We start from the raw sequence: 17,112 nt of genomic DNA, 5'->3' as shown, positions 1-17,112 counted from the left end.
GTAGGGTCTCATTTTTTGCGGGATGAGATGACGGTTTGATTGTTACAATTTTGGCGTACATGCGACTTTTTTGATCACTTTTATTACCTTTTTTTGGGAAGTAAGGTGGGCAAAATTTCAATTTCATCATAGTTTTTTATTTTTTATTTTTATGGCGTTCACCGTTCGGGTAAAGTAACATGACCTTTTTATAGATCAGGTCGTTATGGACGCGGCGATACCAAACATGTGTAGGGAATTTTATTTTTTTAATTTTTAATCAGTGATAAATGTGTTTTTTGATTTTTATTTTTTTTTCACTTTTTTTTACTTTTTTTTTGACCCAGACCCACTTGGTTCTTGAAGATCCAGTGGGTCTGATGTCTGTATAATACAGTACAGTACAATATATATTGTTCTGTACTGTATTTTACTTACACTGAACAGATCTATGCTTTCAGCATAGATCTGTTCAGCACCATGGACAGCAGGACGCCAGAGCAGGCGTCCTGTTGCCATGGGAACCTTCCCCGTCTGCTCAGAACTTCGCAGACGGGGAAGGGTGAGCACGGGGCTGCGGGGGGCTGTCTGGGGGCTCTCTCCATCGGGGGGCTGCAAAGGCACAGCAGCCCCCCGATTGGAGAGGGAGGGAGCTCCCTCTTACTGTTAACTTTTTCCATACAGCGGTCCGTACGGACCGCTGTATGGAAAGGGTTAAACGGCTGACATCGCATCACCGATGTCAGCCGTTTATACCAGGGTGCCAGCAATGTGCTGGCACCCTGGTATACCCACTTTACACCAACGATTATGCAATGGGAGGCGGGCGGGGGATCGCGATCCCGCCTGCCGCACCGCCCGCCTCCCGCACCGCCCCCACCGCCCGCAACACCCCCCCTGCACCTCCCACCGGGCTAAAATCATTCAGAGGTGCAGGGGGGGGGGGTGATAAATATATATTTCCGCCACACTAAAGTTTCTGATCGCCGCGGTCAGGGACCGCAGCGATCAGAAACTGCAGAAAGCGCAACAAACCGCAGGTCTGAATTGACCTGCGGCTTGTTGCGATCGCGGACATCGGGGGGTCACGGGACCCCCCCGCGCATTTAGCCGAGGTGCCTGCTCAATGATTTGAGCAGGCACCTTGTTCCGATAACAGCCGGCCGCACGGCAGTGATCGGAACAACACATGACGTACCGGTACGTCATGTGTCCTTAAGGACTCGGGAAACATGCCGTACCGATACGTCATGTGTCCTTAAGGGGTTAAGGTGAGTTAAAAAAAAATATATATATTATTTTTTAACCCCTCCAGCCCTATTGTACTATGCATTCTGTATTCAGAATGCTATTATTTTCCCTTATAACCATGTTATAAGGGGAAATAATACAATCTACACAACCTTGAACCCAAACCTGAACTTCTGTGAAGAAGTTCGGGTCTGGGTACCGCATTCAGTTTTTTATCACACGCGTGCAAAACGCATTGCACCCACGCGATAAAAACTGAACAACGGAACGCAATCGCAGCCAAAACTGACTGCAATTGCGTACCTACTCGCGCGGGTTTGCCGCAACGCATCCGGACCTTATCCGGACACGCTCGTGTGAAAGAGGCCTAAGGGTACAAATTCCTACCTCTCAGTTGGAGTTCCTGAGAGTATGTGATAGGGTGCTGTGTAGGTCACAGTTAAGGGTCAAGATGCTATGGAGGTCACTGTTAAAGGGGTGGGGCTCTGTGGAGGTCACTGTTAAGGGGCGAGGCTCTGTTGAGGTTACTGTTAAGGGGGCGGGTGCTGTGGAGGTCACAGTGGAGGGGGCGAGGCGCTATAGAGTTCACAGTTAGGAGGGCAGGGCACTGTGAAGGTCATTGTTAAGTAGGGGGCATTGTGGAGGTCACTGTTATGGGGGACCCTGTGGATATCTTTTAACCACACAAAAACATGAAATGAAATAGCTGAAATATACTTGTGCAAAGCCGTGTCTTTCTGCTAGTATAATATAATTAGATCAGCAGGTCAGCAATCAAGCTCTTGTATATCATCAGCAGATTGTTTATTTCTACATTGTGCGGTTTTTGGTGGCTTCCCTGCTCTCTAATATTGTTCCTACCAAAATATAAAAAAGGATAGTATTTCTGCCTACATCAGGAAAAAGAGCTGAAGAGCAATGTCAGGTCAGAAATGTAACTGTACAGTTGTGTGTATCAGTTATCTGACATGGGAAAAGATCAGCATAGAAATTCCAGAAGACCCCGTTCTATCTACTGACTGCTGCACAATTAAAATAATAAACCAAGAGATGTCCATTTAATGCACCGGCATTTAAAACACTGAAACAAGCCACAATCGAATCATCGTGTATATGACCAGAGCGGGTGTATATATCATATGTATTCATCTTTACCCCCCTCCAGCAATAAAGGAATAATCAGCACCTCTGCATCACTGGCTGTTATAACCCACAGAAAAGAGCCGTTTAACAGTGAGTGCCCTAACGATCCATAATTTATCCAGGTTAGACATAATACAAGGCTTATATCCAGGGAAGATTAGTCATAAATGCTTAATCTACTGATTCTCGCCTATTAAACAAATCTGGCGTATCGAGGAATGGCTGTGATATAATGAGGCAGAACGCTCCTGATCGCTACACACATTTCACCTTTAAAAATAACTCTGGCAAATCTCTCTCGGTCCTCGCTGAATTAATGGGTGCAGCATGCGTCCCGTGTTCAAATCTCCTCATTCTCGTGAAAGATGGGATAAGAGGCGAGTCTTACGGAGATATAACCGGCGTGAAGGGCAATGAACTTATTAAAAGCCCCATTGAGGAACCCGGCTGCAGCACATTAGATCCTCAAATGCCCAGAGAGTCTACTGGACGCTCTTGCTCTCTGGAACATAATGTTTTTCGATGGTCTGATAAAGTGGATCAGATGGTAGGAGAAGTGCGGGTTTGTCAGTGTGACTCTATAAATCACACCTGCCATGCACACTAGACTGGGAAATCTGCACTGTACAAGTGAAGAGACTCGCCGATCGCAGTCATGTGAAAGGCAAAGCATTATAAATTATATGCTATTTTATTTCCTGACATGGATGTAACCAACCTGTTTAACTGATGGCTGGCATTTGATGCAAACTACTCAGATGCAAAGTGAAATATTAGGCATTTTAGTCCGCCAGCAAAGTCTGCTGCCTGAAATGTGTGCTGCAACCCCAGGCATTCATCATATTTTTTGCTAAGTATTATTTGCGGTAGGAAACAAATTTGGGTGATCATGTTGCTTCCCTCCAGAAGAGATGGTAAGGCGTGATGCACCCCAATGGGAAATAAGTCCAGAGAGTCAGGGTCTGGAGCAGGGATGCTCAACCTGCGGCCCTTCAGCTGTTGTAAAACTACAACTCCCATGATGCCCTTCTGTAGGATGATAGCTGTAGGCTGTCAGGGAATGATGGGAGTTGTAGTTTTGCAACAGCTGGAGGGCCGCAGGTTGAGCATGCCTGGGCTCTGGAGTAAACCAGTGGAGGAACTGAAGTGCAAAACAATACAGGCAAGGCACCGAGCTGGCTTCTCCAGTCTCCTCCCTAGCAGAAGAAGGTTTTGTGCTGAGTAGAGATGAGCAAATCGAAGTCAAACGAACTGACTTTGATCTGAATTTCAGAAAAAATTCAATTCGACACGAAGCCAAATTTCCTTGCTCTTTGTGGTAACAAATCTATTTTTCCTGAAATGGCAGTTTGCTCACGTCGTGGCCATCTTGATTGAAGAGACTGCGCGAAATCTTGCACACAGTGAAATCCCCTTGCTGGACATTATCACGTCACCATGCAAGATTTTGCTCGATTTCTTCAATCAAGATAGCTGCCTGTGATGGCCTCTCAGCGAGCAAATGAATAAAATGAGTAGGATTTTTTTTACCTTGATTAACCCCTGAAAGGTCTAAATTTTAATGTTATATGCCACCATCAGCAATGAACGCGGCATCTGAGGGGTTCAATGACGGGGGCGGGTGCAATCGCTGTTTCCCGTCATTGCGCCCACTACATACTATGGATTGCGCTTCGTGACAAAGTCATTCATAATGAATCGAGTTTCTTTGTGAAATTCGGTGGAGCAGCCGAATCGAATTTTTGATAACTTTGCTCATGACTAGTGCTGAGGAAAGTCCTCAGCTAGCTGTCCCTCTCTTTCTTAGAAGGCTGGCTTTGTGGCCAAAGGGAGTGGTGACTCAGGGTCTGTGGCAGAGTATCCCTGTCTCTTCTGGTCACTCATTCAGTCTGGCAGAGTCTCTACTACTAAACAGTGGACCCTATCTGCAGGCAACTAACGACTCTAACTGCTCTCCTTATATACAGTTTATTGCTGTGTGGAGTGGAGAAGCACAGCCTAAACAGAAACAGTGTTACAATTTCAGTCTGCCATAGACTTGTATAGAGTTTCAATACACGTCTATGATAATGACTAAGCAGTTTTTCCAGCCATAGCGTGGGATTATATTGATTATAATGCTTTTCTGTTAATGTCCTCATACACATTAGTTGGCTGGCCGTGCAATTTTCAGCCAATAACCTAATATGTATGAGAAGGGTCCAACTCTGCCTTTACAAGTATTGGGAGCAATGAATTTAAATGCCCGACCCTTTTGTTCTCCCAAGAGATAAGCCACCACCAGAGGCATCTGTCAGACGCTTTCTCCTCTTTCCCCATTGGAAACACACACATGCAGAGCAGAATGAGTGTGTAGGAAGGTGGGGTGGGGGGTAGTCGGTAGAGATAGCAGTCAACCAAATGAGCGTTCTGTTAACAGCTATTGAAGGTATTTGGGCACTTTGATATTCTATATACAATGGAAAGATTTATCAAAACTGATAAATGGCTTAGTTGTCCATAGCAACCAATCAGATTCCACCTTCATTTTTCAGGTCCTCTTTGGAAAATGAAAGGTCGAATCTGATTGGTTGCTATGGACAACCAAGTCATTTTTCTTTTACACCAGTTTTGATTAATCTCCCCTAATGTCCCTGTGTCACAGATAAGTCAGATTTTTTTTGGGAATGAAGATCCAATTCCAAACAAATAACTACATGTGAAGCTACATGCACATTCACCATGTTGCTCACGGTCCAGTACCTGGTCATCAGTGGTATCAGCAGGGTCTGGTGAATGGGGGCATGTCCAGTATACGGTACCTCATGGTCCGTGATTGTTTCATGGGGTGCTACCTGCAGGTCATTGGTATGTTCTGTGTCCATCTCTGAGGCCAACCTAGTACCCAACTGCCTTCTCCTACAGCTGTGACTATCTGAGCTGAACCATTCAGGTCAGGAGGACTGACCAGCTAGATGTTGGCTGTCACAAGAGGAGAAATAGCCACGGTCCTTCAGGCTGGTCTGTAGACCTCATAAGTTCTGTCCTGACCTACCTCAACAACAGTGACACATACTGTGAGCATGGCAGCCGGGGGACAGATTATCCCGTACTATAAATGCCTGATGGTACAGTCTATGTAGCAACATGGCGGATCTGCAGGAAACCAGTTCAAAATTTGAAAACAAGGATGAACTGGTCCTGGCTGACAGGCAAACCGACCTGACAAAATCCTGTCATAAGTGCTAATATGCCTGAGGGAACACATACTGTTATACATCACAGATAAGATGTACACAGTTATTCAGTACATAGCTTTGTAAATCACTACGATGCCATGGCCATAAATGTTACAGGTGAAAACAGAATATAAAATATTAGGCTACATTAGGTTGCAGAAACATGGCTGACAGCCCATTGTGCGCATTCATATGTATAAATGTCCAAACACATCCAATTAAAGGGGTTGTCACACATCAGTAAAAGGCATTTATCATGTAGAGGAAGTTAATACAAGGCACTTACTAATGTACTGTGATCGTCCATATTGCCTCCTTTGCTGGCTGGATTCATTTTTCCATCACATTATACACTGCTCGTTTCCATGGTTACGACTAGAGATGAGTGAAGTTATGGAAAATTCAGTTCTGCCGCTTCGGCTAATTTCACAAAGAAATTAGCTTGGTTTCTTTGTGAGTAGTGGGCATAATGACGATTGCGCCACCCCCGTCATTGAACCTCTGAGATACTGCGTTCATCGCTGATCACGGCATCTGAGATAAAAAATGAGGGCTTTCAGGGGTTAATCGGTAAAAAACTAATTTCGCACAGGATTTTCAATCAAGATGGCCGCGGTGGCCTCTTCACACTGAAACGGATGAGGTGAGTATGTATTTTTTTTAAAAATAATACATTTCAGGGAAAATTGATTCGTTATCACGAAGCACGAGGAAGTTCAGCAAATAGAATTTTCCCTGAAATTCGGATCAGAGTCCACTTTGAATACTTTGATTTTCTCAGCACTAGTTACGACCACCCTGCAATCCATCAGCAGTGGCCGTGTTTGCACACTATGGGGAAAAAGCACCAGTCTATGCGCATTCCCGGCCACCAGAGAGGCCGTCACTTTTTCCTATAGGGTTCAAGCACGACCACCACTGTTGGATTGCAGGGTGGTTGTAACCATAGAAACAAGCCGTGTATAATGTGATGGAAAAATAAATCACGCCAGCAAAGGAAGCAATATGGACAATAACAATACATTAGTACTTGGCTTGTTTTAACTTTCTCTACATGAAAAATGCAGAAGTGACACAACCCCTTCCCTTTTAATGTTAACAGAATCCAATGACAATTGAATGACTTTTGGGAGCGATAACTGTCCCCAATGACAGGGAAAAAAGGATCAGATATGTTGGCAATCTTCTAGTCAATAAATATTCAAGCGGGGGAGAGTTGAGCATGCATGTTTATGGGAGAATATTGGGGGAGATAGCTATTTTATCTATATGGTCAGCTTAAAGGGGTTGTGTAGTGTCATGATATTGATGACTGATCCTCAGGATATATCATCAATATCCAATCGGCCAGGTTCCAACTCCTAGCATCCCTGCCGATTATCTATTTGTATGAGAAAAGAATCTGTAATTACACTGCACCGCCACTAGTCTAGACGGATTGCAGGTAAACACTGGAGTGCAGCACGGTGGCTCCGTGGTTAGCACCGGTGTCTTGCGGCGCTGGTTTCCAAGGTTCATATCCGACCAAGAGCAACATGGAGTTTCTATGTTCTTCTCGTATTTGCAAGGGTTTCCTCCAGGTACTCTGATTTCCTGCCACAGTCCAAAGACGCACTGATAGCGAATTTAGATTGTGAGCCCCGTTGGGGACAGCAGACAATGTCTTAAAGCACTGCGGAATATGTCAGCGCTATATAAGTGAGTAAAAGAAATAAGTGAAGGACTGCTTGGGGATGCCAGGAGTCAGACCCCTGCCAATTTGTTATTGATGAGCTAATATAATCCATACAATGTGGTACGGTTTTTGTGCTATTATAAGGGGACAACATTTATTACGGTTACTGGATATAATCACAATGTTACAAAAGACTTGAAGAGGAGTACCATATGAAACCAGGTGAGGTACTTTGTTTAAGCAATGCCCTTCTTTAACTGCAGGGGGCACCACTATTGAGTTTTTTTTTTTTTTTTACTATCCTTACAAATCCTCATCATGTCAATTTTGTTTACGGTTTACCTGCAGATTTCACCCTCCTATCTCTGTCCTCTGGTCATGGACAGCGGCGGATTGGCCATAAACCTTACAGGGATGTTTCCCTGTGGGTCAATGCCCAGGGGGCCGGCCAGTGAAGGATTTTGGGGATATACAGGGAGTGCAGAATTATTAGGCAAGTTGTATTTTTGAGGACTAATTTTATTATTGAACAACAACCATGTTCTCAATGAACCCAAAAAACTCATTAATATCAAAGCTGAATATTTTTGGAAGTAGTTTTTAGTTTGTTTTTAGTTTTAGCTATTTTAGGGGGATATCTGTGTGTGCAGGTGACTATTACTGTGCATAATTATTAGGCAACTTAACAAAAAACAAATATATACCCATTTCATTTATTTATTTTTACCAGTGAAACCAATATAACATCTCAACATTCACAAATATACATTTCTGACATTCAAAAACAAAACAAAAACAAATCAGTGACCACTATAGCCACCTTTCTTTGCAAGGACACTCAAAAGCCTGCCATCCATGGATTCTGTCAGTGTTTTGATCTGTTCACCATCAACATTGCGTGCAGCAGCAACCACAGCCTCCCAGACACTGTTCAGAGAGGTGTACTGTTTTCCCTCCTTGTAAATCTCACATTTGATGATGGACCACAGGTTCTCAATGGGGTTCAGATCAGGTGAACAAGAAGGCCATGTCATTAGATTTTCTTCTTTTATACCCTTTCTTGCCAGCCACGCTGTGGAGTACTTGGACGCGTGTGATGGAGCATTGTCCTGCATGAAAATCATGTTTTTCTTGAAGGATGCAGACTTCTTCCTGTACCACTGCTTGAAGAAGGTGTCTTCCAGAAACTGGCAGTAGGACTGGGAGTTGAGCTTGACTCCATCCTCAACCCGAAAATGCCCCACAAGCTCATCTTTGATGATACCAGCCCAAACCAGTACTCCACCTCCACCTTGCTGGCGTCTGAGTCGGACTGGAGCTCTCTGCCCTTTACCAATCCAGCCACGGGCCCATCCATCTGGCCCATCAAGACTCACTCTCATTTAATCAGTCCATAAAACCTTAGAAAAATCAGTCTTGAGATATTTCTTGGCCCAGTCTTGACGTTTCAGCTTGTGTGTCTTGTTCAGTGGTGGTCGTCTTTCAGCCTTTCTTACCTTGGCCATGTCTCTGAGTATTGCACACCTTGTGCTTTTGGGCACTCCAGTGATGTTGCAGCTCTGAAATATGGCCAAACTGGTGGCAAGTGGCATCTTGGCAGCTGCACGCTTGACTTTTCTCAGTTCATGGGCAGTTATTTTGCGCCTTGGTTTTTCCACACGCTTCTTGCGACCCTGTTGACTATTTTGAATGAAACGCTTGATTGTTCGATGATCACGCTTCAGAAGCTTTGCAATTTTAAGAGTGCTGCATCCCTCTGCAAGATATCTCACTATTTTTGACTTTTCTGAGCCTGTCAAGTCCTTCTTTTGACCCATTTTGCCAAAGGAAAGGAAGTTGCCTAATAATTATGCACACCTAATATAGGGTGTTGATGTCATTAGACCACACCCCTTCTCATTACAGAGATGCACATCACCTAATATGCTTAATTGGTAGTAGGCTTTCGAGCCTATACAGCTTGGAGTAAGACAACATGCATAAAGAGGATGATGTGGTCAAAATACTCATTTGCCTAATAATTCTGCACTCCCTGTATTTTGTGCTGCTGACGGCAGTATTTTGTGATGGACTGTGGTATTTGGCTCTGTTGGAGCAGTATAATGTGCCACAATATGTTATTGCTAGCCCAGCCTACTTGTGCTGGCCCTGCCTTCCATCAGTTTGGACCCAACTACAAAACGGGGCCACTTTTACAATTTTTTCCAGGGCCACTTTAAGTTCCCAGTCCGCCCCTGGTCATGGAGATGGTGCTGAGCGCCCACATGTAGCTCCCGAACAGAGTTACACTGAAGCCACCCCAGAGCATTGTATGACTGTATGACTAGCGCAGTTCACGTGGGCACTATCTTGGTGGCACTATCATTTAGCTCTGGCACAGTTTATGGGGCACTATCTTGTACTCTTTACACTACATAATAGTGCGCTTCCAGGGGCTGTCTGGGAATGCGGACATTACTCAAAGGCATTGCCTGTTCTCAAAAGTTGTGGAGGCACTGTGGTAACATTGTTGTGGAGGCACTGTGGTAGACATTGTTGTGGAGGCACTGTGGTAGACATTGTTGTGGAGGCACTGTGGTAGACGTTGTTGTGGAGGCACTGTGGTAGACGTTGTTGTGGAGGCACTGTGGTAGACGTTGTTGTGGAGGCACTGTGGTAGACATTGTTGTGAAGGCACTGTGGTAGACAATGTTTTGAAGGCACTGTGGTAGACGCTGTTGTGGAGGCACTGTGGTAGACAATGTTTTGAAGGCACTGTGGTAGACATTGTTGTGGAGGCACTGTGGTAACATTGTTGTGGAGGCACTGTGGTAACATTGTTGTGGAGGCACTGTGGTAGACATTGTTGTGGAGGCACTGTGGTAGACATTGTTGTGAAGGCACTGTGGTAGACAATGTTTTGAAGGCACTGTGGTAGACGCTGTTGTGGAGGCACTGTGGTAGACAATGTTTTGAAGGCACTGTGGTAGACATTGTTGTGGAGGCACTGTGGTAACATTGTTGTGGAGGCACTGTGGTAGACATTGTTGTGGAGGCACTGTGGTAGACATTGTTGTGGAGGCACTGTGGTAGACATTGTTGTGGAGGCACTCTGCTAGACATTGTTGTGGAGGCACTCTGCTAGACATTGTTGTGGAGGCACTCTGCTAGACATTGTTGTGGAGGCACTCTGCTAGACATTGTTGTGGAGGCACTCTGCTAGACATTGTTGTGGAGGCACTCTGCTAGACATTGTTGTGGAGGCACTCTGCTAGACATTGTTGTGGAGGCACTCTGCTAGACATTGTTGTGGAGGCACTGTGGTAGATATTGTTGTGAAGGCACTGTGGTAGACATTGTTTTGAAGGCACTGTGGTAACTTTGTTGTGGAGGCACTGTGGTAGACATTGTTGTGGAGGCACTGTGGTGACATTGTTGTGGAGGCACTGTGGTAACATTGTTGTGGAGGCACTGTGGTAACATTGTTGTGAAGGCACTGTGGTAGACATTGTTGTGGAGGCACTGTGGTAGACATTGTTGCTAAGGCACTGTGGTAGACATTGTTGTGGAGGCACTGTGGTAGACGCTGTTGTGGAGGCACTGTGGTAGACATTGTTGTGGAGGCACTGTGGTAGACATTGTTGTGGAGGCACTGTGGTAGACATTGTTGTGGAGGCACTGTGGGTAAACTATGATAAGCCTACAGTAATGGTAGTTCTATGGGAGGCTGGAAATATTACGGGGTAAAGGTGCCTGCTGCTGTTATGGTGTGGAGCTATGCCAGTCATTATTAGACAGGGTTTAGGACTGGTATAATTGTGTGGACAGCCAGCATTTCTCTAAAACTGGCAAAAAATGCCCAAAAAAAATAAAATTTAGGGAGTCATTTATGAAAAAATATACGCCACTTTTGGCGAATTTAAGGGCAGGTTTTGTCGCAAAGGTGTCTCGCAGCAAAATCTGTGCTTTTTTCCCTGTCTGTCACTTACGCCCTTTTCTCGAGTTCTGAGAAAAGAGAGCGCGGCGCTGACAGGGAAGGGGGCAGCCAGAAGGCCAGGCTCATTCATCAGTTTCTATGCCTGTTTTTGGCATAGAAAATGACTTAAATCTACCCCAGCAAGGGAGCTGGCGTAGATTTAATCTTGTTGAATGGTCACCGGATCATGCGCATAAGTTCTGTATGTAACTTAGGCGTATCAAGCTGCAGCGGACATGGACTAAGATCGGCGTCTAAATCGCCAGTGTAGGGCTACTTTCACACTAGCGTTTACTCGGTATACTACAGTGTGCACCCGTGACCTGCCGGAAGTCCGCCCGACCCCATTCACTATAATAGGGAGCGGCATAGATCCGGCCTTAGAATGGCAAATATGCCAAGAGGCGGCCGGACAAAACCCGCTGTGTACACAGCACCGGTAACTGATCTGTGATGCGGCGCCAGCAGAACTCCATGGGCCCGTGCTGAACCTCAACACGCCGCTGATTTTACAGTATAAGGATTTGTCGTATCTGTTGATGATATATAAATAGATAATTGCTGTGCAGATTTATTGTATTGCTTTCCAAAAATCATTGGCTTCCAGGAATATTTTAATTTATGCAAATTAGCCTGACTTATGCATCATAAATAAGACTGTAGACCGAGCTCCTGGAAACTTGTAAGATACAATATCATTCTAATTACTGCCTGGTTAAACAGATGATAATAAATAGAACAATTATTATGTCTTTTGTTATATTAAACACTATTTTATACAATTGAATGTGTAATAATTAGATGCTTTAACCCCTTCTGCATCGCTTGTGGGCTACTGAATGGCAGATTGCACTATACAGAGTCCTGTCATTAAAGGGTCTGTAATACTGACGGTCTATCCGTATGATAGGATATCTATATGTGATCACTGGGGCTCTGACTCCCAGAAACTTAGATATTCAATCAGCTGAATGAAGGGGTCACAGCTCTCCCGTCAGTGTCTACCGGGCACAGTGCCATATGTTTGGTTATGGCTGTGCCTGGTACTACAGCTGGCAGCAGTTTAGTTCCATGTTCAAGCGCATAGGAATGAGCTGCAGTACCAGGTACCGCCACAGCCACATGTATGGCACTGTGCATCTGGAAACAATGAATGGTATACAAAGCGCTGGAGCATCACGGTTCCTTCATTCAGATGTTAAGTGGGGTTGTCCAGACTTGGACCCCACAGATCAGATATTCATAACCTATTCTATAGATAGGCCATCAATGTTGCAGTCTTGAAAACCCCATTAAAGATCCAGTCAGATGTATGGCGCTGTTTCTGGGAAAACAATAAAGAGGACAACAGAAATGCTTGGGCACCATGGCACTTTTATTAAAGGGGTATTCCCATCTCAGACAATGGGGGCATATTGCTAGGATATGCCCCCATTGTCTGATAGGTGTGGGACCAGTTGTACCTTGGGTGCACTTCTCCTGACTTGTCTGTGTCAGGGTCCATTCACACGTCCGCACTTTGGGCCTGGATCCGTTCCGCAATCATGTGTGCTGTCCGCATCCGCATTTCCGGTCCGCGGCCCCGAACTTATGGTCCGTGGCTCCGCACAAAAATAGAACATGTCCTATTCTTGTCCGCAGCTGCGGACAAGAATAGGCAATTCTATTGGGGTGCCGGCCCAGTGTTTTGCGGATCTGCAAAACACTGCGGACGTGTGAATGGATCCTTAGTAAATAATTGCAATCCACATGAAATGGCAATTTTGGAGCATCTTTTGATATAAGCCTATGTTGTGCCATTCCTCTATTATTCCTGCTAGAAGTTTATGAACAAAGGTGCAACTGAGTGCTACCAGTTGCAGGTGTACCCTGGCACAGTCTGCACTGGCAGCACTGATTAGATGGTGTCAGACAGTGCAGGGACCCCCCCCCCCCCTGTTAACAACCAGTTGTATCTTTCTTCAATGTTCAGCTTCTTCCCTGCATTTTCTGCTAATATGATTATGGTTTCTTTATATGTTTGCATGGTAAAATGGCACACATGAGCGTTATATTCCATCGTGCACGTGGCTGGTATCTTTTTACGCAGCAGAATACGTTTTAGTTTTTTTTATTAAGGGGGTTTTCCGATAGTTTTAGGGCTCTTTTACAACAGCGTTATTTATTTCCATTCTTCTGCACCATTATATGTTTCTTTAGTGGAGAAAAAAGTCCTCCATGCTGGAGTTTTCTATCCGCTATTTTTAACTAACTGTGTGACGGAGGCCCAGAAAGGAGCCTACAATGCAGATGTGAACACAGCCTTATGATAGGTCATCAGTATCTGATCGGTGGGGGTCTGCCAACCAGGACCCCCCCAATCCGCTGTTTGAGGAGGCCGCAGGACTATGCTAAGCGCCATGGCCTTCTTGCAGCTTACCCTGGGCCAGTGGCATCATGTTCATTGGTCACATGGCCTAGGCGCAGCTCAGTCCCAGTTGCGATACTAGGCACAATGGCTCTACAATGTACTGCACTGTGCTTGGTAAACTGTGAGGAGACTGTGGAGCTCCCCTCAGAACCATGACCTCCTCAAACAGCCTGTCGGCAACGGTCCCCTCACCAATCAGGTACTAATGACCTGTCCGTAAGATAGGTCAGCAGTATAAGGGCTCATTCACACAAACGTGTGCTGCCCGTTGCCGTATTGCGGACCGCATTGTTCCGTGTGCATTCCGCATCATGGATGCGGACCCATTCACTTGAATGGGTCCGCAAATACGGAGATGCGGAACGGAACACTACGGAAGCACTACGGAGTGCTTTCTGGGGATCCATTCCGTGCCCCCGCACCGCAAAAAGATAGAACTTGCTCAATCTTTTTGCGGAACGGACGGATCGCAGACCCATTTAAGTGAATGGGTCTGCTATCCCCATGCGGCTGCCCCACGGATGGTGCCCGTGCATTGCGGACCAAAATTTGCGGTCCACAGCACGGGGACGGGCTTCACACGGTCGTGTGAACAAGCCCTAAAACAGTTGGAAAACGCTTTAAAACAACTACAATAAATGACAAGAGTAAAACAATACGGAACTTTTCTTGATTTGTTTTATATTTTACCTAATTTACCAAGTTTAAACATATCGGGAGAATTTATCAAGGACTTTACACAAATTTTGACACAAGCCAATTTTGTGCAGAAATGTGCAACTTTTTGCCCTTTCCCGCTTCTGTCACCACCTTTCCAATGTGACATGAAAAGTGGATCGGGTTTAGCAGGAGGGGAGGGGTCAAATTTGTTTACTATTTACTTTATAAACATTTATAAACATATTTACTACAATCTACACCAGAAACTGGAGTAAATTATAACATAACTTTACGCAAGCTGATATCTGCCATAGATTTCATTTTGTGGCACATGGGCAGCCAATGATGCACCTAATTTATTAAAGTGTCTGCAAATAAATTTTTGTGCTTTTACTCTAGTTGGTATATAAAAACGGATGGTCCCCCCCCCTGATAGTTTTTTTTTTTTAAACCATGTTAAAGCCCCATGTGCCCCATAAATAAAGATTATGCAAATTAAAAAGAAAATCGCCTATTTTCGTTCTACAAGGTGAAATTCTTTCTTTGGACATTAAGACATCAATGGCCTTGGTGGTGAATGAGTTAGGCCTCTTGCACACAAACGTGTGCTGCCCGTGCTGCGGACCGCAAATTGCAGTAACCGACCGTGGGCCAGCCGCATACATATGTAAATTAACCTGAGATAAGTCCTGTATGTGAGATGAGTCAGGGACAGGACTAATTTGCATATGTATAAATTATTTTATTTTTTTACACAATAAAAGCACACAGAGCTATGGGGACTGGGTATTGCGGATGTGCTAGCGGCCATCTAGCAACCCATGTCCTCAGCTCTATACACAAAATCCCGGTGACAGGTTCCCTTTAAGCGAAACATACATGAGAGGAATCCCTTTATACGACTACTAGTGTCTTAGGCAATCATCAGCTTTGCAGACAGCATTTCACAATTTCCACAATACTGAGTCGTTTTTTTTTTAAAAGCACAAAGATTTGCACAAACCATAGTGTGATGTGAATGCAAAACCTCAGCCCTCAGATAATCCAGGGGATTTCGCAGATTCCTGCCTTAAAATAGAGAATAGGAATGACCTAAGCCCATACTTACGTGTGAGACATGACTTCTGCAGCACCGAGCGATCGCTTCCGGGTAAACAAGATCCAGCATCTGATATTGCTTAGAAACCCACAGCGAAAAGGATGTGACAATATCCCCTAATCGCAGCTGAAGATGACATCCACTACACCACTGGGAAAATGCACATACTGTATATAGATCAGCAGGAGAGAGCTCCAGCCATGATTGTCTGCGCTTTCTTCTGTTTATTTGGTTACTAGGGAGACAATAGGGAGCGGCATTAGAAGGCATCTCCATTTAAAAGGACGTTGCTTAGCAACGCTGCAGCTTCCTGTTTCTGCCACTACTACAGCTCTGCTAGACGCTACCAGCACTTTATTAATTAGTCACTGCCAGGTACACAAGACACCAGAACAATCACTCACGTGTAACTGCACCAGCACTGACAATACTAACTGGTATTTGCAATTTTACTTCTGTCCAAGAATTTGCACCTCCAGTGGTAGAATATAAAGCAAACCAAAAAATGGGTGCTAATATTCAAGAAAATGGCACGGGGCTGGGCATAGACTACAAAAATAGTTGCCTTAAAGGGGTTTTCCAGGGTTTTAATATTGATGAACCTATCCTCAGGATAGGTCATCAATATCAGATCGGCGGTGGGTGCCAGGTGTCGGACCCCCGCCAATCTTATATTGATAACCTATCCTGAGGATAGGTCATCAATATTAAAATCCTGGAAAACCCCTTTAAACTCTAAAGCAAGGAAGCTTTGTAAATAAAAAATAAAAAAAGAAATTTACCTTGTTATACTTTCAACTTTTTTTGTTGTTTTTTGCAGAAAGATTTGTCAGTTTTTGGGAACTATTTTCTCCATACAATTTAGCATTAAGTATACAATGGCCAAGATTTAAGGTCCCTTTACACTAAACAACAGTGTAGCAGGTGATTGTTTAGACAGAAGTGTTCTTTCCCGGAAATCGTCTGCTCGTCAGTGGAAGAGAAAGCTACATTTACATGCATACTGTGGAGGAGCGATCACTAATGCCATCGCTCGCCCCGATACAGACTAGTTGTTTACGAGCAGCAGGGCGTGATTAGACAGCATAATCTGCTGCCTGCAAACGATGATTTAGGGCTCATGCACACGACCGCATATGGCGGGTCTGCAATACACGGGGCACCGGCCACTTCAATGGGTCCGCAATCTGGGAGATGCGGTGCGGAAGCACAGATCGGAAGCACTATGGTGTGTTTCCGTGGTGTTTCTGGCCGTGCCTCCGCACCGCAATAAAGTAGTGCATGCACTACTTTTTTGCGGTATGGACCCTCAATTGAATGGGTCCGCAATCTGCTGCGGATGCCCCACGGCCGGTGCCCTGCATTGCGGACCGCAATTTGCGGTCCGCAGCACGGGCACGGAGCCCTTACGTTCGTGGGCATGAGCCTTTAGGAGCCTGCACAAAACGAGCATTTTATCCAATGAACAAGCGCTTCACTCATTCATCGGGTAATCGGTGGCACCTTTAGCCCCCTCGTTAGCGATTATCTGGCTGTGTAAAGGGCCTTTACTAATCAAGTAATCAATGTAATTTACTAAAGATAGTGTAATCTTAGACAGGCTGTCTAGACCTGTACCAAGAGCTCAGGCTGGATGGACAATTTTATCTCTATATCAACTATGGGTTGGATTAACAGATTTTTACACCAAGTTTACACTGAAATTTTGGAGTAAAATGGCGC

At 44.9% G+C, this 17,112-nt stretch overlaps 1 protein-coding gene across 2 annotated transcripts in view; it reads right to left on the bottom strand.

Moving 5' to 3' along the window:
• The window catches only part of IQCA1 (IQ motif containing with AAA domain 1), a 280,666-nt gene that overhangs the window by 225,105 nt on the left and 38,449 nt on the right, over positions 1 to 17,112 (bottom strand). The window contains exon 1 of one of the 2 annotated variants that reach the window (XM_040441111.1): positions 15,400 to 15,595. The exons of the other annotated variant lie outside the window; for it this stretch is intronic. Coding sequence (XP_040297045.1) covers positions 15,400 to 15,410 — 11 coding nt within the window. The 5' untranslated portion in view covers positions 15,411 to 15,595. Of the gene's footprint in view, positions 1 to 15,399; positions 15,596 to 17,112 lie in introns of those variants that run through there. 2 annotated transcript variants of the gene reach the window in all.

This window comes from Bufo bufo, chromosome 7 (genome assembly GCF_905171765.1).
Source record: "Bufo bufo chromosome 7, aBufBuf1.1, whole genome shotgun sequence".
NCBI lineage: Eukaryota > Metazoa > Chordata > Amphibia > Anura > Bufonidae > Bufo > Bufo bufo.
Note: the sequence above shows the minus strand (reverse complement) of the source record. Positions and strands in the feature narration are given on the sequence as shown.